The following is a 26830-nucleotide window of genomic DNA, read 5'->3' as shown; positions in this document are numbered from 1 at the left end:
TCGTTCTCATGACCAAATTTTTCAGGTTGTTCACACAGCTTTAAATATTCCCTATCGACAACACTAAATTGAGAAAAAAATGATTATTATCATATGCAAAAATGCTTCATTTTTATGGGAATTGAGAAGGCACAAAATAATGTTTTGGCAATTACCAGCTTTCTGTTTGCCAAGAAAAATATGGAAAACATTTTTAAGTGCTAAATGATCTCTTTATCAATTTTCTGAACTTAAGTTTAATAGTAATATCCTCCATTATCTTTCAAAGGCTACAAGACTCGTCAACTCAACATAGACCTTCAATACAAGCGCATACTTTAAAGATATACAAATTCATTCTAAATAAACTAACATTTTTTCAAAGGGGAGGTGGGATTGTTGAGCTATTTGGCCAGAGTTCCATTGTTGGATTTTTTTTTTTTTTTTTTTAAGAATCTGCTATAAGTTTTAAGTAAAATGACAAGTGTAGAACCTCTGGATGGTAATAATAGTATTTTATAATTTTAATTGGCATTCCTTCAATAATAATAGAAACACGAAAAACAAAACAAGCAGTTTTATTTTTTTGTCCATGCTTAATACTTCCTTGAGGTTGACTGTTTCTGAATTGTTGTATTATTATTTATATTTAATCAGAACTGAGATTAGTACTTCTATTTTGAGGTTTGGTTTTAATAAAATTTTCGTAGCCGGATAGCAAAATACATAATTTAAACCTCAAATTCTGCTTTTGTTATAGGGAAATAAAAGACCTGACACTGGATTTTATAGTCCCTACCGGCGGTGGTGATCTTCGTTTCATGGCCCTTTAGCCAGGAAGTGCAATGAAAGGATGGGGGCATCCTGTACTCTCATATATCCTTCCTGTTTACCTTCCCCAGTACCAATTTGGAGCTGGGTTGGAGCTATAGGGAAATAGGAAAGTTAATATTTCTGACGATACAAAACTATGCGTGCACCTCATTCATGCAGTGTTTTTTCACTAATAGAAATTGAGCTCGGGTTAACAAGTTGAAAAAGTCAATTATACAAATTAAACACTAGTCATCATACTGATATTGTAAGAATAAAAATAAGATACGTAATCTTCGCAATTTTTATCCAACGCTATTCTACTTGTCCCAAGAGACCGGGAATAACATTCGTGATTTAAGCGATTTTTTCTGATAATCCTCAAAAAAAAAAAAAAAAAAAAAATCACTTGCAAAATAATAATAATAAAAATAAAAAAGTAGAGGAAATTAGATTTCTTTGTCGCATCAACCTGTATTTTGGGAAATAGGCCGCTTTACAATTAAGGTTTTTACAAAGAAAAAAAAGAACAACGCGGAACAAATGAATGCGGAAAGACAGTGAAAAGCAGAAAATAATGCAAATATTTTGTCCAAGACTTTCACCAGTCCTCCTCGGTGCAAGATGATGAAAATTTAAAACTGAATAAAATTCGTAAAACGTAATAAAAAGGACAATCGTGAGTGACGGCAATAAATACAGAGGAGGAGGTGTTCCTGTTTATCTACAGAGCCATATACCATATTTATACCTAAATATACCGGACTCAGCAGGCAATGAAGCTCTGTAGGCTAGGGTGACCCTCCCAAATAAGTCCGTGATTGTTGCTAACGTATGTAACCATCAAACCTGCCAGATTACCAGCTACCTTGAAGCCTCTCTCGAATACATTCAGTGCAAGTACACTAAGTCTGTCATTATCCTCCATGGAGACTTCAACGTCAATCATTGCGTGTGGCTTCGCAGCAAAAATACTGACAAGGAAGGGTCGGACTTGTAAGATCTATCTCTCTCATACGGGCTGGAACAGCATGTCGATTTTGACACATATCACGGCCCAAACGGATCTTCTCGCCTTGACCTTTTCCTTAAAGATCACCCTGACCCCTTTAAGGTAGACGCTAATGATTTCACAAGTGACCACGTTGCTGTCACTGCACGTGGAAACCTTCGTATTCCGCCTCCAATAAAGCATGAGCGGGCAATCTGGCTATACAAAAGAGGTGATTGGGACGGTTTGAGAAACACTATTTGTTCTCAGCAGTGGCGAGCCTTTCTCATTGAAGACCCAGAGAAAGCTGCAGAGAAGTATCAGCAGGCCATAGTTGACACTGTTGAAAAACATATCCCCTCAAAGCAGATCCAGGCGTCCAGTATGAACAAACCTTGGTTCAATGCCCGGTGTAAGAAGGCTATCGAAACAAAGCATACGGCACACAAGCGATGGCTACTTTGAAAGAGCAAAGAGACCAGGATTGCATTCATCAACACACGCAAAGATACAGTTCATGCGATTCGGCAGTCCCGGGTTCAGTATAAGGAGAAATTTGCCGCCAAGGTTCAGCATGCTTCGGCAAAGAGTTGGTGGAAAATTGTCAAGGAGGCATTACCATCGTCCGAGGGGACTTCAATTCCTTCTCCATAGATTAACGGGACTGTCGTACAAGATCCACAAAAAAGGCTTAAGCACTTGCTAAGGCTTTTGCTGAATTCTCAAATCTGGATGAAGAAGGTAGAGAAGTGCCAAATTTCTCAGATCAATCATGTACTGTCCTGAATCGTGTGAATCTTTCTGCTCCTAAGATCCTTCGCATTCCGTGGCATCTTGATGTGACCAAAGCCACAGATCCTGACAACATACCAAATAATGTCCTCAAATCTTGCAGCGCCGAAAAAGCTGGACCCTTGTCTTTGCTTTTCCGGATATGCTTAAGCTCCGGAAACTTCCCACAAACATGGATATCCGCCCTTGTTATACCTTCGCTAAAGCCAAATGGCGCTCCAACAGGCGTGGGCCCCTATAGGCCTATTAGCCTCCTCTCCTGCGTTGGCAAAGTCTATGGAAGCATCTCCAATGAAACATTTCAATAGTCCCTAGTGTCTTGGGACCAACACTCTTCCTTATCTACATAAATAATATGGAAGACAACCTTGCAAGCCCTCTACATCACTTTGCCAACAATACCACGACATACACAGTGGTTCCAAAACACGAAGACCCAACACAAGCCTCCCTTTCTCTACAGATTGATCTTTCAAAAGTCGGAAAGTGATTTGATACACGGATGATCAAAATTAATGCATCGAAAACAAAAGAGTTTCTTATTACCCGATCAAAGGTGCCGCGTCAGTAGCCCAGTTTCATTTTCAAAAATGAAATTATGAAGAGATTCGACGAGCTTCGTCTACTAGACATTCATTTCTCGAACAATCTCTCTTGGAATAACCACCTTGATCAGCTAAGAACCTCCTGCGCAAGAATCCTGAGGTTACTCTTCACTGTAATGACCTTCTTCTATCCAACTCGATTATCCCACAATTCAGGTCCTGCATCAGACCCGCAGCTGAATATGGATACCCGCTATATGCTGGTGCAACGAAAACGCTGTTGGCACCACTCCAAAAGATTCAGAATAAGGCAAACAGGGCAGGCTGCGCCTCTACGCATTACTTGCTCCTGCCTCTAAATGAAAGGTTTGATGTAGCGTCGATGGCTGTTTTCTACAGCTACATGAATTCGCCTCCCTCAGAGGAGCTTTCTCGCATTGTTTTCCCTTTGTCCAACCGACAAGACAGACATGAAGGCACACAGCTCGGTCCGATTATCTAAAGACAGACACAGTGGTTCCAAAACACGAAGACCCAACACAAGCCTCCCTTTCTCTACAGATTGATCTTTCAAAAGTCGGAAAGTGATTTGATACACGGATGATCAAAATTAATGCATCGAAAACAAAAGAGTTTCTTATTACCCGATCAAAGGTGCCGCGTCAGTAGCCCAGTTTCATTTTCAAAAATGAAATTATAAAGAGATTCGACGAGCTTCGTCTACTAGACATTCATTTCTCGAACAATCTCTCTTGGAATAACCACCTTGATCAGCTGAGAACCTCCTGCGCAAGAATCCTGAGGTTACTCTTCACTGTAATGACCTTCTTCTATCCAACTCGATTATCCCACAATTCAGGTCCTGCATCAGACCCGCAGCTGAACATGGATACCCGCTATATGCTGGTGCAACGAAATCGCTGTTGCCACCACTCCAAAAGATTCAAAATAAGGCAAACAGGGCAGGCTGCGCCTCTACGCATTACTTGCTCCTGCCTCTAAATGACAGGTTTGATGTAGCGTCGATGGCTGTTTTCTACAGCTACATGGATTCGCCTCCCTCAGAGGAGCTTTCTCGCATTGTTTTCCTTTTGTCCAACCGACAAGACAGACATGAAGGCACACAGCTCGGTCCGATTATCTAAAGGAGGGCACGCCTAGAACCGAGTACTTGAGGAACAGCTTCATCCGGCGTTGCCCTTCTATCTGGGACGATCTTCCTAGGGATATTATTCCTGCAAATTCCTCTGTTTACTCCTTCAAAAGAAGGTTCAACAGACATTTAAAACCTCGAGGTTTAGGTAAAAGGTAAAGGAATGGCGGCATGTCAGATGCCTTTAAGTACCTGGCACCGTGAATATAGGAATAAAATAAAAACTGTGTATAAAGTATTTACTTTGATTATTCGGTACGAATTTACCAAAATTAAAGCAACCAGGATCCTCCCCCCAGTTTTATGAAGGTGGGTGTCTAGCGTTTAGATGGGCCCCCATAGCTATCACAGTGGATCTAGGTCACAAACAACAAACAAAACGTCTCAAAAAGGTGAGTTTTTCGCAATTCATATATGATCACAAGCAAATGGTTAAACAGATTCTTTTCATTAAAAACTAAAAAAAGAAACACTCTTTTGAAGTTTGGAACGGAAAGTACAAACAATAAATTAAATGGATACCCAAGGAGTTTTTCATGAATTAAGGGTTGAGTTAACAAGTTTTAGATTTCGGTGTTTATGGTTTATTACAGGGCTTTTTTCAATTTCTTTTATTTTGAAGAACGTCAGCGTCTCTAGCAGAGGTTGCTCTGACTCAACACCCTCCCAGTTGGGCCTTATGGATTATTGGGATCCAAGGTGAATGGAAATCAAAATAAGAAAGGCCGGGGTGCATGCCCCCGTCCCAGACTAAAGAAATAACAAAACGCCTCTAAAATGACAATCCTAACAAAAAAACCTTAGGCAACAATATACGTCTTGAAGAATCGACTAAGTTTGTACAATTTTTTGAAAGGATTTCTGGTTGATTCCTTGTTTCTTAAATTTTCTATGGTTTTGCTAGAAAACTTATGGAAATAGCAGAGAAGAAAAAAACTACCTTTAAATGTGATTCCTGGTCCACAACACGTAGAAAAGGTATGAGGAATGACGACATCCATTGTTAAATCATATCCAGGTCTAGCTTTTAATGTTGAGATTCCTTGACGTGGAACTGGATTATGTATAAGTGAAACCTGTGCATACTGTCCATAGAGATCAATGATAGCTTATACACCTGGATAAGAGAATAAATTATTTCATTTCAGTCCCTCAGAGAGAAACTCACCGTATTTATTTATATTAAAAAAAACGCAAAAAGGAGTAAACATCTCTAATTTCACAGTTGTTGTGATTAACGCCATTAATGCCATAATTAACAACATTGGCGTTAAATCCAACACCATTGGCCTTAAAAAAAAAAAAAAAAAAACTGTACCTTAAATTACCTTAAATCGCATGTCCAGCGAAATATGGTGGTGTTCAACCTCCTGGAGAAAATCTTGCTGGTGGTGTTTCTATGTTATGATCTGACATCCCAGTTCAGTCTCTATTCAGCGTTTGTCCAGTTTTGGTCAACTCCTTTCTTGAAGGCTTCAAGGGTTTGAGATTGGACGATGACTCCAGAAACGCTGTTCCAGAGTGGGACAGAAAGGACTGAGAAGAACTGTTTGCGCTCTCGCTTGATGCAATGGGTGGCCTGCAGCTTCTTGGTGTCCTTTTGTCTTGGTTGAGAGAAATGGAGAAAAAAATGACTTAAGAGGTCACTTTCTAGCAGCTTACGAGTTGTTATTACGTCTCCACTTTTGCTGCGGTATACTAAAGTAGGGAGTTTGAGGGAATTGAGACGTTCCTCCTAGGATTTGTCTTGCAATGCAGTGATAAGCTTTGTCACTCTTCTTTGAACACTCAGGTACTTTCACATCCATCTAACAATGGGGAGAAGCAAAGGTCATGCCAAATTCTAGGTGATGACGGACTATGATTTTATACAGTTTCATAACCAAAAATAGCTTCCTGGTCGTGAATGTTTGTTTTATGAGCGCCAGGGCTCGGTTTACTTTGGAAACTTGAGCTTGTATGTGGCAGTGAAACTTTAACTCATTGTCAACAATGACCCTCGGGTCCTTCTCCTCAGTGACTGCCTCAAGCTGTTCACAGCCTATGTAATATAAACGCTTTGGATTGTAGCGTCCAAAATGTAGGGCGAGAGAAATGTTTAAGCAAAAGAGAGATAGACACTAAGCTCTCGGAGTCTGAATCTCAAAAGCTACTTTTGTGACCTAGGTCAACTTCAATACCGAACTCTTTAGTTGAAATTCCCTCCCCCATTTGAAAATATAATATACAAAATGACTCAAAACCAAACAAGTGGCTATCTGTATTTCTGGCCTTTCGCTTGTGTATGGCACGTTAAAGGCAGGCTGTGCAAAAGAGAGACATGCCTAATGATAACTAATGATACTAAAATACACATTTAATATATACACATTTTTATATGTGTAAAAATACACATACAAAAATAAACATATCTTTGGCATTCTAGTCACAATAGGCACGAAGACTCGCTCAAGTAGATGTCTTTTCATAATCAATACAACTAGCTCTGAAGTTTCATTTTTCCCTCCAGGAAAGCGGACATTTTTCGACATACAATGCGTACGTGCGATTTCACTTAGCAAGTTACTCTCTAAACTTTACTCAGACCGAATTTCTCACTTCTATCATTTCTGGTTTTCCAGGCTGATAGCATATAAAAAATCGAGTAGCTTTCCTACAAGCCATAAATTGATATTACAATCTGGAGAATGCCTGTGAAATAACTGTTTAGGTTTCACTATCATTTATTTGAAAAAGTTCATGTTGAAATCTGAGCGTACTAGGAAAATAGATTGTGCAGGATATTTAAAGTCAATCCTAAAATGAATAAATTATATATTATTTCAATTATATACCCAAACATAAAGTAATATCTATTATTTAACAGGATAGTTGAAGAGTAGTCATACATAGCTTTAATATGGTATACATTTGGGGATACCTATAAAGAATTTGAAGACCGTACAGAATTGGCCTAAGACGCCCCCCTTCCCTATAAAAAGAAGTAAAACAGCGATACAAAAATACAGTTCTATCAAATTTATACAAAAAGAAAAGTCTGGGATTCAAAGAGCAGAGTAACTAAGCACTGCGATTAATATATGTGCGTCAAAAAGTGTACTGAGTTTCAGCCAGTTTCAAAGCTTTAGTATTTCATACCAGAATATTTGCATTGCTAACAGAGCAATACTGAACATACCTCAGGAGTTCTGTTGAAAATGTCAATTGTACCCGCTCTGAAAAAAAAAATCTTAAAACTGATTTAATAAAAACTTGCGCGATTTCCAAAAGTCGTCTGACAAAAAATTATCAACATCTGAAGGGGGAAAGGGCCTTTGCACACGTGCCCCCATGATATCACGAAAAGCTCATGAGTTTTTTTTTCTATAATGTTTTATATATTCTATATAATTTGCTTATCTTTAGAGTTCGATTTCGAAGTTAGCACCCTCCCCTTCCCTCCTCCACAAGAAAACCCTTCATACTTCCCTGCAGATTAGAACTCCCATATTGTTCGTCCAATTGAGAAGTACAAAAACCTTACAATTTATTTTATTTAAGATAGCCAAAGATCGTCCTTTTTGGCCAACCATTTAGGGCCAAGTGAAAAACAGGTCATCCCCAAAGGGGGTGGGAGGATGTCGTAAGGAAAGACTAAAGGGAAACTAGAACTTCTTGGAAGGTGTGAAGAGGGAGGCTTTGAATAGATAGGGATGGAAGAGGAACGTAAGTAGCTGCGTTGGCCTCAGGCGGCTTGGTGCAGCAATGAGTTGTTAGTAATAGCAGTAGTATAGGTCAAATCTCTAATGCGTATTTGCAAAGATATCCATTTTTTAAAAGCATTAAGAGTTGTTTTCTTACTTGGCATTTTCAGGAGAAATTGATAAGTAAATGGGTCAATGAAAGCACTAGGAAACAAAAAATTATCACGCCGTATTCACAATCGATAAATGAAATTGGGGACTAACGTTTGCAGAAACCATACTTTTGTTTTTCTTCCAAGAGCGTTTCAATAATATCACAAGAACGCAAAAGTTAGCTTAGAAATGCATCTTTCAAGCCCAAGTTTGCTTCCTAAGATAAAATTATAAAAGACTTACCCGGAGGAACATAGCTAAAAGCTGGTCCTTGATCCCTTCCATTTACGTAATAATGAAGAGAACCTTCTTCGTGTCGAGCCATTCCCAGACGCGTTACAACTGGTAGAGAATCCAGATCGCACGGGTAGCCATTACGGATTAGTTCACCGTCTCTCATAAGGGATGAACCGCTCAACATCCAAGTGTCATAATCAATATCTGTTAGTGTACTTGGAAAATCTAGCTCTTCAGGACGAATCAAGGTAACCCCTAAAAAATAAAACGTTTTTATGCTTTCCATCAATATGGTATTTTAAACTATCATCACAACCACCTCTAGACCAAATTGGAAAAACCCACATCCTGAACTTCATTCAAAGAAGCCCTGAAAAAAAATGTGGCCAAAAAATGTAAATATTCGCTTTAATCCAATATTGAAGAGTCGAAAGTAAAGATGAATATGAGTGGTAGTAATGGAAATTGTAAGCTATGCGAGAAAAAACTAGAAACGCAATCTCACGTAATGTTAGAATGTGAAAAACAAGAAACAAATGTAGCAGAACTGAGGAGTTTATTGGCAAGTGTTACAGGTAAAAAAGATGAAGTTAATTTAGAGAAAGCTGTGTACCTAAAAGTAGATGATGAGGCCTATACGAGGACAATAGTGTACATAGTATCGCTTTTTTGTTATTACACGTGGAAGCGAAAAGAAAAGAAGAAGGAAGATTATGATGTGATAAATCGTTCGGAAAAAGAATGGAAAAGGATAAGGTTATGAAGTGAGTAAGAAAAGGAAACAATAACCGGTTTGATTCTATCCATTACGTGATGTATCACCACTTATTATTGAGAAAACAAAAAGAAGAGGAAGCACAGAAAGGAGGACCAAATATCGCTGGATAAAAGAAATAAAAGAACAAGAATTTAAAATGTGCATTAGAAAATAATTTTGTATCTTTTCAATATTATAGTCTATTTTTGATAAAAAAATCCTATACTGAAATTCCAAATCTTGTATTTATACTGATTTTCTTCAGCTTTTTGAAGATTTCGCTACGTTAGAAACCTTTCTTATGGTTTCAGTCAGTTTCAGGTTCTTTTCAGTTTCAGAATAAACTAGTTTAACAAATTGTTTAATGATGCAATGTCATTATGTATATTTCTTTTAAAATTGAGCGATGTATCCAGACTCCCTAAATTTACTTTTATCAATAACAACCACTTAACCGTTAAAGTTGCATGTTTATTTGAATTTTTGTTTGTACTTATTATTAAAGCAGCATTTTAGATGTCATCAGTAATTACATAAAATTTAGTGAGGGGTTAATCTCTCTCTGTCTCTCTCCCATCCTCTCTCTTTCTCTATCTACTTCATTTGCTCCCTAAAACCACCTGTAAAACATAAAACTATGTATAGACATATTATGCTAGTTTTAGAAAGTAAAGAGGCTAGAATCACTCACAGGAAAGGAGGTGGGAAAAAAAATTACTATAGAAGCGGTAGACAAACCTGTGATGCTGTTCTTGAAAGCAAAAGCTAAAACCACCAAATACGATTTTTGCGGCCATATTTTTTATGGGATACCGAAATGTTAAAATAATTTTAAGAAAAACTGTTAAAAAATATAGATTGAATTTTTGAAGAATTTTCAGAAGAATTCAGGCAATAATAATGGTACCCTTGAACCTATTGACAACAAAACACAATGTCTGTCAAAATACTTTCGTTAGAAAGAGCTCTCTATATCCTAGTCTCACAGAGATAAATTTCCACAAAGACTGATCAGAATCAGAATCATTTATTAACATAAAAGCTTTCGTAGTCAGGGTTTAAATCCCGACTAAATCACGCTATTATTTACAAAGTAAACAAAGACACAAAAAAAATTAATACACATGTCACTTATTGTAGACAGAAACATAAAAAGGCACAAACGAATTGCTGAAGCGATTAGTGCGACACTTGGGCTGGGCTAGCTTTGTTGCTTTTGATCTTGTAGTTACTTTTTTTGTCAGCATTGGGGGTAATATATTTCTGTGTTTATCACTTGTCAGAAGAAATTGGCCAAATTTACAGATAAGTTGAAAACGGCGATCGTGGAGTGACGGCAAATTTAGTTGAGACAGTGATTCGTAATCGGTGTACTGATCAGACAGTATGGCCTTCAACGCTCTTTTCTGGACTGATTCGAGTACTTCGCTCATATAGGCAGTGTTCTGAACCTGTGGACCCCATACAGGGCACCCATACTCTAATATCGGGCGAATATATGCCAGGTAGGCTGTTTTCAATTGCGGCACTGAAAAACCAAATCTTCGCATCAGTAAAAGGGTACGCATGGCACAGTTCGCCTTTTTCACTACCTCTTGAACGTGGAGGCTAAACAAACAGTCAACGCTGAACGTAACACCGAGAATAACTGCCGACGATACACTTTGGTATGGTGGAGGGGGGCACTGGAAATCCCTTTTGAGAGGGTTAAATCGAAGAATTTTGGTTTTCGTTTTTTTGATTTGGACGCTGTTTTCAGAACACTGGTCTCTAAAATTGTCGATAAATGATTCACTGAACTGGGGAACGGTTTGAGACTTCTCAATGAGGTATTTTAAGAGGGTGGAAATGTCATCTACGAATTTGAACCGTTCGTCAAAATCGGCAAGGACGAAGTTGATCAGAATGTAACAGTGACATGGTAAACCGCGAGAAAACACTACTGAAATATTCCAACTCTTACATTTCAACGAAAAAAATCCAAAATGAACTTTGGAGCATCAAGAGAATGTAACTGTGACAAGGTAAACCATTTGAAACAACAAGAGAATGTAACAGTGACAAGGTAAACCACGACAAAACACTACTGAAATATTCCAACTCTTGCATTTCAACGAAAAAAATCCAAAATGAACTTTGGAACATCAAGAGAATGTAACAGTGAAAATTCCAACTCTTACATTTAAAGGAAAAAAAATAATCCAAAATGAACTCTGAAGCATCAAGAGAATGTAACAGTTACAAGGTAAACCACGACAAAACACTACTGAAATATGCCAACTCTTACATTTCAACGAATGTAATCCAAAATGAACTTTGAAACATCAAGAGAATGTAACAGTGACAAGGTAAACCATGACAAAACACTACTGAAATATTCCAGTTCTTGCATTTCAACTAAAAAAATCCAAAATGAACTTTAAAACATCTTCAGAATGTAATATTGACGTGATAAACCACGACAAAACACTACTTAAATAATCCAACTCTTACATTTCAACTAAAAAAATCCAAAATGAACTTTGAAACGTCAAGAGAATGTAAAAGTGACAAGGTAAACCATGATAAAACACTACTGATATATTCCAACTCTTACATTTCAACGAAAAAAAAAAAAAAAAATCAAAAATGAACTTTGAAACATCTTCAGAATGTAACAGTGACATGGTAAACCACGACAAAACACTTCGGAAATAATCCAACTCTTACATTTCAATGAAATAAATCCAAAATGAACTTTGAAACATCAAGAGAATGTAATAGTGACAAGGTAAACCACTACAAAACACTACTGAAATATTCAAACTCTTACATTTCAAGAAAAAAAAATCTAAAATGAACTTTGAAACATGAAGAGAATGTAACAGTGACATGGTAAACCACGACAAAGACTACTGAAATATTCCATCTCTTAAATTTCAACGAAAGAAATCCAAAATGAACTTTGAAGAAGCAAGAGAATGTGACAGTGACAAGGTAAACCACGACAAACAATACTGAAATATTCCAACTCTTACATTTCAACGAAAAACAAAATTCAAAAAGAAACTTCGAAATATCAGGAGAATGTAATAATGACATGAGAAACCACGACAAAACACTACTGAAATATTTCAACACTTACATTTCAACAAAAAAAAAAAAAATCCAAAATGAACTTCGAAACGTCAAGTGAATGTTACAGTGACATGGTAAAGCACGACATAATACTACTGAAATAATCCAACTCTTACATTTCAGTGAAAGAAATCTAAAATGAACTTCGAAACATCAAGAGAATGTAACAGTGACAAGGTAAATCACGACAAAATGCTACCGAAATATTCCAACTCTTACATTCCAAGAAAAAAAAAGTCTAAAATGAATTTTGAAACATCAAGAGAATGTAACTGTGATAAGGTAAACCACGACAAAACACTACTGAAATATGCCAACTCTTACATTACAACTAATGTAATCCAAAATGAACTTTGAAACATCAAGAAAATGTAACACTAACAATGTAAACCAAAACAAAACATTACTTAAATTTTCCAACTCTTGCATTTCAACTAAAAAAAAAATCCAAAATGAATTTTGAAAAATATTCAGAATTTAACAGTGACATGGTAAACCACGACAAAACACTACTGAAATAATCAAACTCTTACATTTCAGCGAAAAAAATCCAAAGTGAACTTTGAAAAATCAAGAGAATGTAACAGTGACAAGCTAAACCACGAAAAAACACGACTGAAATATTCCAACTCTTACATTTGAACGAAAAAAAACAAAATGAACTTTGAAACATCTTCAGAATGTAACAGTGACAAGGTAAACCACGAAAAACACTACTGAAACTATTCCAACTCTTACATTTCAACGAAAGAAATCCAAAATGAATTTGAAAAATCATGAGAATGTAACAGTGACAAGGTAAATCACGACAAAACATTACTGAATTATACCAACTCTTTCATTTCAAGGAAAAAAAAAAATCTAAATTGAACTTTGAAACATCATGAGAATGTAACAGTGACAAGGTAAACCATGACAAAACACTACTGAAATCTTCCAACTCTTACATTTGAACGAAAAAAAAAAAAATCTAAAATGAACTTTGAAACATCAAGAGAATGTAACAGTGACAAGATAAATTACGAAAAAACACTACTGAAATATGCCAACTCTTACATTTCAACGAATGTAATCCAAAATAAACTTTGAAACAGCAAGAGAATGTAACACTAACAATTTAAACCACGACAAAACACTACTGAAATATTCCAACTCTTGCATTTCAACAAAAAAAAATCAAAAATGAACTTTGAAACATCTTCAGAATGTAACAGTGACATGGTAAACCACGACAAAACACTTCGGAAATATTCCAACTCTTGCATTTCAATGAAAGAAATCCAAAATGAACTTTGAAACATCAAGAGAATGTAATAGTGACAAGGTAAACCACTACAAAACACTACTGAAATATTCAAACTCTTACATTTCAAGAAAAAAAAATCTAAAATGAACTTTGAACCATCAAGAGAATGTAACAGTGACATGGTAAACCACGACAAAACACTAATGAAATATGCCAACTCTTACATTACAACGAATGTAATCCAAAATGAACTTTGAAACATCAAGAAAATGTAACACTAACAATGTAAACCAAGACAAAACACTACTGAAATATTCCAACTCTTGCATTTCAACGAAAAAAAATCCAAAATCAACTTTGAAACATCTTCAGAATGTAACAATGACATGGTAAACCACGACAAAACACTACTGAAATAATCCAACTCTTACATTTCAGCGAAAAAATCCAAACTGAACTTTGAAACATCAAGAGAATGTAACAGTGACAAGGCAAACCACGAAAATACACTACTGAAATATTCCAACTCTTACTTAAAACGAAAAAAAAAAAAAATCCAAAATGAACTTTGAAACATCATCAGAATGTAACAGTGACATGGTAAACCACGACAAAACACTTCGGAAATATTCCAGCTCTTACATTTCATTTAAATCAATCCAAAATTAACTTTGAAACATCAAGAGAATGTAACAGTGACAAGGTAAACCACGACAAAACAATACTGAAATATTCCAACTCTTATATTTCAAGAAAAAAAAGTCTAAAATGAACTTTGAAACATCAAGAGAATGTAACAGTGACATGGTAAACCACGACAAAGACTACTGAAATATTCCATCTCTTAAATTTCAACGAAAGAAATCCAAAATGAACTTTGAAGAAGCAAGAGAATGTGACAGTGACAAGGTAAACCACGACAAACAATACTAAAATATTCCAACTCTTACATTTCAAGGAAAAAAAAAATTCAAAATGAAATTTGGAGCATAATAAGAACGTAAAAATTAAATTGTAAAAGATGACAAAACACTGTTGAAATAGTCACAGTTTTGCATTTTAATGAAAAAAAAAAATCAAAAATGAAATTAGAAACTTATTCAGAATATAACAGAGACATGGTAAACCCCGACAAAACACTTCGGAAATAATCCAACTCTTACATTTCATTGAAATAAATCCAAAATTAACTTTGAAACATCAATAGAATGTAATAGTGACAAGGTAAACCACGACAAAACACTACTGAAATATTCCAACTCTTATATTTCAATAAAAAAAAGTCTAAAATGAACTTTGAAACATCAAGAGAATGTAACAGTGACATGGTAAACCACGACAAAGACTACTGAAATATTCCATCTCTTAAATTTCAACGAAAGAAATCCAAAATGAACTTTGAAGAAGCAAGAGAATGTGACAGTGACAAGGTAAACCACGACAAACAATACTAAAATATTCCAACTCTTACATTTCAAGGAAAAAAAAAATTCAAAATGAACTTTGAAACATCAAGAGAATGTAACAGTGACAAGGTAAACCACGACAAAACACTACTGAAATATTCCAACTCTTTCATTTCAACAAAAAAAAATCCAAAATGAACTTTGAAACATCAAGAGAATGTAACAGTGACATGGTAAAGCACGACATAATACTACTGAAATAATACAACCCTTATATTTCAGTGAAAGAAATACAAAATGAACTTTGAAACATCAAGAGAATGTAACAGTGACAAGTTAAACCACGAAAAAACACTACTGAAATATTCCAACTCTTACATTTCAAGAAAAAAAAAAGTCCAAAATGAACTTTGAAACATCAAGAGAATGTAACAGTGACAGGGTAAACCGCGACAAAACACTACTGAAATATGCCAACTCTTACATTACAACGAATGTAATCCAAAATGAACTTTGAAACATCAAGAAAATGTAACACTAACAATGTAAACCAAGACAAAACACTACTGAAATATTCCAACTCTTGCATTTCAACGAAAAAAAAATCCAAAATGAACTTTGAAAAATCTTCAGAATGTAACAATGACATGGTAAACCACGACAAAACACTACTGAAATAATCCAACTCTTACATTTCAGCGAAAAAATCCAAACTGAACTTTGAAAAATCAAGAGAATGTAACAGTGACAAGCTAAACCACGAAAAAACACGACTGAAATATTCCAACTCTTACATTTGAACGAAAAAAAACAAAATGAACTTTGAAACATCTTCAGAATGTAACAGTGACAAGGTAAACCACGACAAACACTACATAAATATTCCAACTCTTACATTTCAACGAAAGAAATCCAAAATGAACTTTGAAAAATCAAGAGAATGTAACAGTGACTAGGTAAACCAGGACAAAACACTAATGAATTATTCCAACACTTACATTTCAATGAAAAAAAAAAATCTAAATTGAACTTTGAAAAATCAAGAGAATGTAACAGTTACAAGGTAAACAACGAAAAAACACTACTCAAATAATCCAACTCTTACATTTTAACGAAAAAAAAAAATCTAAAATGAACTTTGAAACATCTTCAGAATGTAACAATGACATGGTAAACCACGACAAAACACTTCGGAAATAATCCAACTCTTACATTTCAACGAAAAAATCCAAACTGAAATTTGAAACATCAAGAGAATGTAAGTGACAAGGTAAACCCCGAGAAAACACGACTGAAATATTCCAACTCTAATTTCAACTAAAAAAATCAAAAATAAACTTTGAAACATCTTCAGAAGTTAACAGTGGCAAGGTAAACCACGACAAAACACTACTGATATATTGCAACTTTTACATTTCAACGAAAGATAATCCAAAATGAACTTTGAAACATCAAGAGAATGTAACAGTGACAAGGTAAACCAGTACTAAATAAAATTTAGGCAGAAATAGAACTAAATCAAAAAGTTCTGGTGCCCTTTTTAAGAGTCAAAAGAGATCGAAGGGCAAGCAGCCCTCCTTCCAAGCCCATTCATTTTCTGAACACATCCAGTCAAATACATCCAGTCTGGAGACACCCATTTTGTTCAGCATAGTAGAACAGTCCAGAAACCATGTCTCTAGGGACATTGGATATGTCAACCCCCCCACAAATATTTAATTGACCCATTAGGCTTGAAAATTAAATGTGACTTTAAAACTAAATCAAAAGGCACTGTGAGTATGGTTGCCAATAAGACACCTCAGCAATATGTCGAGAATGACTGGGGGTATTAAATCAAAATAGTGTACATGTAAGTGTAAGTGTATCCAGGTTGTCAAAGAGTTTAGATATATTTTTAGGGGAATGATATTTCGTTTTATTTTCAGGTCAGTTTGAGGAGGCATAAAACTAAATTAAACAATGCTATTTGTGTCATAAATAAACATTGGCGAAAAATTTTCTTTGACATACAAATATCAAGCCAAACTGTGGATTCTTATAGAAAGAAAAAAGAAAAAGCATAATTTTTTCCACGAAAAACACTATGTAAATAAAAAACAAACAGAAATTAGTTTACAAACTTTCTCACAAAACAAGTTTTTCAAAGAAAAGTAAAAGCTCCATTAAACCAAAATGAACAGAAATAAAATCAGTAGTACTGATAAAATGCTTACAACGGGGGTGTCTCACCATATAGCTACAATGCTTACAACGGGGGGTGTCTCACCATATAGCTACAATGCTTACAACAAGACAGTCCCGCCAATACAAGCAGACAGTGTAATGACCGGATTCAACTACCGTGAAAATTCGTGCTGATCTCTGTTCAAAGTGCGTGATGTTTTCATGGTAGTGATTCGTTTCCTTTGGTTGAAATTGTGAAATTCTTTCTGTAATTTAATTTGTTAGGTTTGGTTGACTTACGTTTAACCTTGAACACGGATATAAAAACTCCGACAATGAATTATTTTATCAGTTCAGAATTGGCATTTGAAATATAATGATGCATTCAAACAAAAGGAATATTGACGAAAGCTACACGCAAGAAGTAAGTTATTCTTTTACATTCTTAGCGGGTAAAGAAATTAATTCTACTAAAATTTATACAGACCCTATTGTAGTTAACAGATTTTTAAATATTTTTTGAACCTGGATCTCCAGAAGTCGGTAAAGAGTAATATCAAAACATGAAAAAAAGTATGTAAACACTGCATTTAAATGGCTTGCGAGCTTAGCACGTGAGGTAAATCATACCTATTTTTTATTCCGGCCCAAAGTTCCCACCATTCGTTCCCCACCGGCCCAAAGTGCCACAATCATCCACCCCCTCCCTCCAACCCCTCCCTCCAACCCTCCCCCCCAACATTTTTTTTAAACTTTTTTTTACATCTCTTGTCATGAATGTCATGAAACACACTTAAAACACATAAAATTCATATTTGATATTTTCAACTTCAAAATGAGAATGGTATAAATTTGTTTGTCGCAACTTTTACTATTAGAAAAATAATGTTTGTAGTGACCAATTTTTTTTACTTTTTTTTTTACTTTTTTTAACTTTTTTTTCATCTCTTAGAGTGTCATGAAACACACTTAAAACATATTAAATTCAAATTTAATATTTTCCAACTTCAAAATGGAAATGATATAAATATGTGTGTCTCGACCTTTAATTTTAGAAAAATAATGTTTGTAGTGACCAATTTTTTTTTTCTGACAGTTTTTTTAACGTGTTCTTACGACAGTTTTTTTTAAACTTTTTTTTAAACCTTTTTTTTACATCTAAATAAAATAATAAAAATAAAATGACACTTTTAATTTAAATTTTAAGAACTTATTCTTGTGCATACTATTGATGAGGACTGATGGTCCTCTTTCAAGATTTTTTTCATGAAAAACAAAATTTTTTTTTTAGGATTTTCCAGAGCTCGCCCTACCCATTAAGAAGATAAGAAGGGGTGAAGCGACTCCAGTGGTCAGTTCAAACAGACCGACGGTTATACAACATGGTCGTAGGTCGAATCAATTAATACAACCAACATTAACCGTAAACCGCCCAAAAGCCAACTATCCAGCTGTCACATCTAGCATCCACAGCAATATACCACAACCATTTGGACCCATCATACACCAGCCAACTGTCAACTGGTCAACTGCCACACTCAAGATGCAAACCCTACTCCCATTCTATGAAGCTGATGTAGTCATGGAACCAATCACCTCTCTCCGTTATTACGTAAGAGAAATTGTATATTCTCTCTCTCTCTCTCTCTCTCTCTTATCTCTGTATATGTCTATCTCGGTGTGCGTGTTAAAAAAAAAAAAACAAAAAAAACTCAATGTCAATGTTAGGATCTAGCATGAATTAAGAATAAAAAAAAAAATGTAATAAAAGGGTAGCGGTTCTACAGATTTAGGTCATTAAACACTGAAAATATTTTTTCAGCTTAATAGAAAGCTGTATAATGGCTCATTTTAAAGGAAATTGCTACATCTAGTGCCTTTTGTAATTAAAAATAAAATAGTTTTTAAAGTAGAATTAATTTTGATAAAAAACTGCCTTTTTGATGTATGTTCATACTGAAGTCTTTTCAAAGATATTTGAATTTTGAAGCAATTAAACAGTTCATGGTAATGAACTCTATAGTAATATTAGCTACTTGTCTCAATAGTAACCGAAACTCTAAAGAACTAAAGTTTGATACCACGAACAATAGACACATCAACGCAAACAGTTCGTGATAACGAACTGTATCTTGTATAGTAAGAGCGACTTGTCTCAATAGTAAAACTTGCTACATCTAGTTCCTTCCGTAATTAAAGATAAAATATTTTTTTAATATTTCCAGGTTGCAGCGGTTGCTAGCACCATAATTAAAAGATGATCATTCGAAGAACATACCATTGTATATATTGTACTTAGTTAGCTGCTCGATTCCTTGAAAAAAAATCTCATTTGTCAAGTGAAACTAGAATACTTCCTGAAAATTTTTAACTAAATAACTTTATTTAGCTGCAAAGTTATCAATAGATATATCAAAATAAATCGATTTTTATTCTAAATTTAATTTATGCTAAATTAAAACTTCAAGTTTAATGTAGCTTAAAACTTTAAGCTGTCCCTGGGATATAGGTGTTAAGCCTTTTTAATAACCTGTATAGCATAATGTGTTTCAATTTAATTCAACATCCTCCTCAGCATTCCCTTAAAATTTCACCTTCCAACTCTTATCTATTTTCGTATCTATTTTCGGTTTTTTAGTAGGATGCCGTTATGCAGAGAGCGCCATAAACAGACATTTTAGGACCGTAAAAAGTTGTGTTCTTTTAGCGTCAGATTCTTTCGATAGGTATCGGAGGTATTTCTCCGGTACGTAGACCCATAGGCTTCTTCCAATAGCGGCCGACTGAATGCCATGGGACAATTGGTTAGAAACTTTGTTTTGTCCACAAGAGAGTTGTTGCTCCCTGAGTTGTCTGTCCAAAAACTTTCCTGATTTTTCAGAGGTATGAAAACTTTCTGACGTATGCTACCTTCTTTCGTTATAAATATAACGAATGGTATGGTATATGTAATATACCACCGATGCAAATTTCTTTCAACAATAATTATAAAAGATAAGTAAAAAACAAATGAAACAAGAATTAGGCCTAGTATTGGGATAGTTGAGGTTGAAATTTCTTTTTTTCTTCCTCATGAAACATGCTGTCCGGTGTGGAATAAACTTTCCACTTAGTCTTTGTAAGTCGAGGAAATGTTCTTCGTAGGTTAGGGAAATTAGAAAAACATTTCTGTGAAGACTATGTGAAATAATTCTGGTTTGAAAAAGATGTAGCATTTCTATATAGACGGAGTTAGGGATGGTTGCCATCCATTTAGTCACACTGATTGTCGATTCTAGCATGAATTCAAAAAGATGTGACGGATTCTCCTGTCTCCTTGTATCTCTGAAGATATCTAAAACGATGAAGGAGTGTAACTATGAAGAGTGAGTGTGACTTTCAGGGATTCATCATATTCCAGAAGAATCCTGATTCGAATGAGGTGTAAAATTCCTATATAGATGAAGTTGAAAGGGAAGGGCTTAGAACAATTGGAAGGCTTTTAACTATACAGTTTTCACTCCTCATATGATTTTGACTTCAAAAAGATGTCCTTATTTTTTCTAAATGTAAATGTGAAGCCTCCGTTTTCAAATGGGCTGTTGGTATAATCCGACACCACAGTCTCTCAGATAACGCATATTATTTTGCATGAGAATTATTACTGAATATCTCCACTATTCTGATTGATATGGCTGCCTTGATATTCTTTGTGCAATTTCAATCAGGCAAAAAAAGGATGGTGTCCCCGTCCTATCCCTCTATCCGTTTAGTCACGAGAAATGGATACTAAACATCAGAATTAGTGCTTGAACGAGCTCTCTCTTAACTCTTTACGATAATCCATTCTGCATGATAAGGCCAGGGGGAAAAGGTCCAAACTTCCGACTATTAGAGTCTAGAAATACACGTACTTCACTAATATTTTACTTGTTTGTTCAACAGAGTATTGTCATACAGCAAGAATAAAACATGTTGAAAAACTGATACGAATGCCATAAAAGAAAACACAATGCGGAATTAATAACCAAATTGAAACAACGCAGTGGAAAGTCTTGTAGGAAAACAATAAAATAAAATTTGGACAATAGAGGACGAGTTTAAACGGATCAAACAGCAAAAATTACAGATTTCACTCCTACTGCATTAACCATCTCTGTAGTTTGCTGTATCATTTTGCAGAGATGACACTTGGTTAAATATATAGAAGAAAAACGTTTCTACAATATACTATAATAAAAAATTTAGTTTTTCTTTATTTTACTGGCTTAGTTCTGTCTTTGGGTTGTCTTTTCTGTCTTCTGTTTTTGGTTTTACTAAATAGTCATCAAAATTTAGGCAAGCAAAGATAAAAAAAACACAATCAAACATTCAAATAAACACAAAGCATAAAAGTAATTTTGTTAAACGACGAGGTGTGGCTATAAAATAACGAGACTAGTATTGCAAAACAATTTATTTTGAATTTATGGTTTTTGGTTATTATCACCTTCAATATACCCCCTCCTCTATCTATACAACGCTCCATGCAAATTTTAAATTGTTCGAAACAGTGCTGTAAGTCTTCTTCTGTGAGCTCCTTCATGAAGCGCGCAGCTTTTCCTTTCACACCTTCAACGGACTGAAATCTCGTTCCTTTTAATCCAGATTTGACCATGGAAACAGATGAAAGTTGCATGGTGCATGGTCAGGCGAATAAGACGGATGGTCTAACACTGGGATGTTGTACTTGGCTAGAAACTTATTAACAGACAATGCAGAATACGCCGGGGCATTGTCTTGATGGAGAGCCCCGGAATTGACCTTCCGTAATTCGGGTCTTTTTTTCGTATTGTTTCGCGGAGTTGAGCAAGAATCTCAAGGTAGTAATGTTGACTGATACTTTGACCATCTTGAACCCAGTGAACGTATACAATCTCATGAATATAAAAAACAAAATCCGTCAAATGTTATCCCACTTTGCAAGAAATTGGGGGCATTTTCAATTGCATTCAAAGTGTCAGTGCAAACTTTTTTGCAAGCCTCTTTTTGTTCAATCGTAAGAATTTTAGGCACAATTTTTACACACACTTTTTGTATGTTAAAACTGTTATTTAAAATTTGCTTTACACATTCTTTGTCAATTCTTACCGTCCGCAAGTGGCACGAACAGTTAGCCGACCTTTTCAATATTTTAGTCCGGTTTTGATGTAAAAGGGCGACCCAGTGTGAATCATCTTCAACGTCTTTTCGGTCATCTTGGAACCGCTTAACCCACTAAAAACACGTGCGCGTAATAAACATACACTTCCATACATTTATTTTAATAAAAATATAAGTTTTAGTAGCACTTTTACCAAGTTACACGTGAAATTTCATGAAAATTCGTTGCTCTGTTATTAAGTTTATCATTTGTCTGGTAAAACAAAACATCAGCTCTTACACAAACCAAGGCCACGGCCAGACTAGTTTATTTACAGACACGGGAGGCGTTTCACTCGAAAGAGATGGCATCACACTACCGAACCTTCGGTCGTTCTCTTTTGGCGAATGCGTAATTCTTTTTTGGAGGCATCAGTCTCGCTATTTTATAGCCACACTCGTATCAATTAGTTTTGTCAAAGGTTTGACATTCACGTCACATCTAGAAAGCAGGAACACATCACAAACAACAAAACAGAAAATAGAAGTATCTAGAAAAATAGAACCATTTACACCTAGACTTCCACAAACTGATGCTAAGAAAAAAAAGAAAAAAAAGTGGCTATACCTGCTTCAATCGATCCAGACCACCTATCTACCATTTTTTCGAGAGCAATTTCAAAAATTTCACCACCCTGTAGAGGACGATTCGTTATAACAATTGCATCATTGAATTCTCCAAGGGGCGACAAGCTGTTAAACCATTATTAGTGATTCGAGCTTTTCTTCCATGCAGTTGATGAAAACATAAGTCTCTAGAAAATTGAATAAAATGAAATTATAGAAATTTCTATTATAGAATTATTTCAAGTTGACTTTAAACTTAACTGAGTTTCAATGATTCGTTAGGGACTGTTATTATAAAAAAAAATCAAATAAAAAACCAAAGCATTTCTTCTTCATACTAGAGACTCGTCATATAATATTCAACATTTATGCTGCTCGAGTCTGCCTTTCTAACCCTAATTCCAGTTTTATCCTAAGGAAATTAAAAATATTCTCAATTTTTCCACATTATTTTCATTCATCCAGGCAAGCAAGATACTAATATTTTCCAACTAAATGCTTAAAAATTTTTAGAAGCAGAACTAAATTGATACAAAACTCAAAATTTAGTTTCAGCAACCTTTTCCCCCTGGCCTTATCATGCAGAATGGATTATCGTCAAAAATTAAGAGAGAGCTCGTTCAAGCACTAATTCTGATGTTTAGTATCCGTTTCTCCTGACTAAACGGATAGAGGGATAGGACGGGGACACCATCCTTTTTTTGCCTGATTGAAATTGCACAAAGAATATCAAGGCAGCCATATCAATCAGAATAGTGGAGATATTCAGTAATAAGTCTCATGCAAAATAATATGCGTTATCTGAGAGACTGTGGTGTCGGATTATACCAACAGCCCATTTGAAAACGGAGGCTTCACATTTACATTTAGAAAAAATAAGGACATCTTTTTGAAGTCAAAATCATATGAGGAGTGAAAACTGTATAGTTAAAAGCCTTCCAATTGTTCTAAGCCCTTCCCTTTCAACTTCATCTATATAGGAATTTTACACCTCATTCGAATCAGGATTCTTCTGGAATATGATGAATCCCTGAAAGTCACACTCACTCTTCATAGTTACACTCCTTCATTGTTTTAGATATCTTCAGAGATACAAGGAGACAGGAGAATCCGTCACATCTTTTTGAATTCATGCTAGAATCGACAATCAGTGTGAATAAATGGATGGCAACCATCCCTAACTCCGTCTATATAGAAATGCTACATCTTTTTCAAAACAGAATTATTTCACATAGTCTTCACAGAAATGTTTCTCTAATTTCCCTAACCTACGAAGAAAATTTCCTCGACTTACAAAGACTAAGTGGAAAGTTTATTCCACACCGGACAGCATGTTTCATGAGGAAGAAAAAAAAAGAAATTTCAACCTCAACTATCCCAATACTAGGCCTAATTCTTTCTTCATTTGTTTTTTACTTATCTTTTATAATTATTGTTGAAAGAAATTTGCATCGGTGGTATATTACATATACCATACCATTCGTTATATTTATAACGAAAGAAGGTAGCATATGTCAGAAAGTTTTCATACCTCTGAAAAATCAGGAAAGTTTTTGGACAGACAACTCAGGGAGCAACAACTCTCTTGTGGACAAAACAAAGTTTCTAACCAATTGTCCCATGGCATTCAGTCGGCCGCTATTGGAAGAAGCCTATGGAACTACGTACCGGAGAAATACCTCCAATACCTATCGAAAGAATCTGACGCTAAAAGAACACAACTTTTTACGGTCCTAAAATGTCTGTTTATGGCGCTCTCTGCATAACGGCGTCCTACTAAAAAACCGAAAATAGATACGAAAATAGATAAGAGTTGGAAGGTGAAATTTTAAGGAAATGCTGAGGAGGATGTTGAATTAAATTGAAACACATTATGCTATACAGGTTATTAAAAAGGCTTAACACGTATATCCCAGGGATAGCTTAAAGTTTTAAGCTACATTAAACTTAAAGTTTTAATTTAGCATAAATTAAATTTAGAATAAAAATCGATTTATTTTTATATATCTATTGATAACTTTGCAGATAAATAAAGTTATTTAGTTAAAAATTTTCAGGAAGTATTCTAGTTTCTATTGACAAATGAGATTTTTTTCAAGGAATCGAGCAGCTAACTAATTCCAATATATGCAATGGTATGTTCTTCAAATGATCTCTTTTAATTAGGTTACTATCTACCGCTGCAACCTGGAAATATTAATAAAATATTTTATCTTTAATTACAGAAGGAACTAGATGTAGTAAGTTTTACTATTGAGACGAGTCGCTCTTACTATACAACATACAGTTCGTTATCACGAACCGTTTGCGTTGATTTATATATTGTTCGTAGTATCAAACCTTAGTTCTTTAGAGTTTCGGTTATTATTGAGACAAGTAGCTAATATTGCTATAGAATTCAATACCATGAACTGTTTAATTGCTTCAAAATTCAAATATCTTTGAAAATACTGCAGTATGAACATACATAAAAAATGCAGTTTTTTATCAAAATTAATTCTACTTTAAAAACTATTTTATTTTTAATTACAAAAGGCACTAGATGTAGCAATTTCCTTTAAAATGAGCCATTATACAGCTTTCTATTAAGCTGAAAAAATATTTTCAGTGTTTAATGACCTAAATCTGTAGAACCGCTACCCTTTTATTACTTTTTTTAAATTATTCATTCATGCTAGATCCTAACATTGACATTGAGGTTTTTTTTTTTTTTATAACACGCACACCGAGATAGACATATACAGAGATAAGAGAGAGAGAGGAAGAGAGAGAGAGAAGATACAATTTTTCTTACGTAATCACGGAGAGAGGTGACTGGTTCCATGACTACATCAGCTTCATCGAATGGGAGTAGGGTTTGCATGTTGAGTGTGGCAGTTGACCAGTTGACAGTTGGCTGGTGTATGATGGGTCCAAATGGTTGTGGTATATTGCTGTGGATGCTAGATGTGACAGCTGGATAGTTGGCTTTTGGGCGGTTTACGGTTAATGTTGATGGTATTAATTGATTCGACCTACAACCATGTTGTATAACCGTCGGTCTGTTTGAACTGACCACTGGAGTCGCTTCACCCCTTCTTATCTTCTTAATGGGTAGGGGGAGCTCTGGAAAATCCTAAAACAAAAAACTTTGTTTTTCATGAAAAAAATCTTGAAAGAGAACCATCAGTCCTCATCAATAGTATGCACTAGAATAAGTTTTTAAAATTTAAATTAAAGGTGTCATTCTATTTTGCTGATATGATTTAGAGATGTAAAAAAAAGTTGAAAAAAAAGTTTTAAAAAAACTCAGAAAAAAAAAGTTAAAAAAAACTTTCAGAAAAAAAAATTGGTCACTACAAACACTATTTTTCTAATAGAAAAAGTCACGACACAAATATTTATATAATTCCAATTCTAAATTTGGAAAATATTAAATAGTAATTTCTTGTTTTTTAAGTGTGTTTCACAGTACTCTAAGAGACTTAAAAAAAAGTTGAAAAAAAAGTTAAAAAAAAGTAAAAAAAAATGGTACACTACAAACATTATTTTTCTAATAGTAAAAGTTGCGACACACAAATTTATATCATTCTCATTTTGAAGTTGGGAAATATTAAATATAAATTTTATGTGTTTTAAGTGTGTTTCATGACATTCATGACAAGAGATGTAAAAAAGAGTTAAAAAAAATGTTGGGGGGGGGGAGGATTGGAGAAAGGGGTTGGAGGGAGGGGGTGGATGATTGTGGCACTTTGGGCCGGTGGGGAACGAATGGTGGGTACTTTGGGCCGGAATAAAAAATAGGTATGATTTACCTCATGTGCTAAGCTCGCAAGCCATTTAAATGCAGTGTTTACATACTTTTTTTCATGTTTTGATATTACTCTTTACCGACTTCTGGAGATCCAGGTTCAAAAAATATTTAAAAATCTGTTAACTACAATAGGGTCTGTATAAATTTTAGTAGAATTAATTTCTTTACCCGCTATGAATATAAAAGAATAACTTACTTCTTGCGTGTAGCTTTCGTCAATATTCCTTTTGTTTGAATGCATCATTATATTTCAAATGCCAATTCTGAACTGA

The 26830-nt window shown here is 34.9% G+C and overlaps 1 protein-coding gene across 1 annotated transcript; it reads right to left on the bottom strand.

The window, feature by feature from the left end:
* Positions 1–8010: 8010 nt before the first annotated feature.
* LOC148951978 (neuralized-like protein 4) lies at positions 8011–22923 on the bottom strand. The gene is made up of 2 exons (XM_089088782.1): positions 22767–22923; positions 8011–8601 (listed from the first exon to the last, which is right to left on the bottom strand). Exons 1-2 carry the CDS (start codon positions 22798–22800, stop codon positions 8327–8329), a joined length of 309 nt encoding a protein of 102 aa, XP_088944908.1. The 5' UTR covers positions 22801–22923; the 3' UTR covers positions 8011–8326.
* Positions 22924–26830: the final 3907 nt, after the last annotated feature.

This window comes from Artemia sp. Qi Xiang Cuo, chromosome 5 (genome assembly GCF_049724085.1).
Source record: "Artemia sp. Qi Xiang Cuo chromosome 5, ASM4972408v1, whole genome shotgun sequence".
NCBI classification, from domain to species: domain Eukaryota; kingdom Metazoa; phylum Arthropoda; class Branchiopoda; order Anostraca; family Artemiidae; genus Artemia; species Artemia sp. Qi Xiang Cuo.
Note: the sequence above shows the minus strand (reverse complement) of the source record. Positions and strands in the feature narration are given on the sequence as shown.

Excerpts from the sequence above, each read along its gene's own strand:
- LOC148951978 (XM_089088782.1), bottom strand. The coding sequence starts at position 22,800 with ATGGTAGATAGGTGGTCTGGATCGATTGAAGCAG. Across the intron at positions 8,602-22,766 it reads GTCTGGATCGATTGAAGCAG|GGGTTACCTTGATTCGTCCT; the intron begins GTATAGCCACTT and ends TTTATTTTTTAG.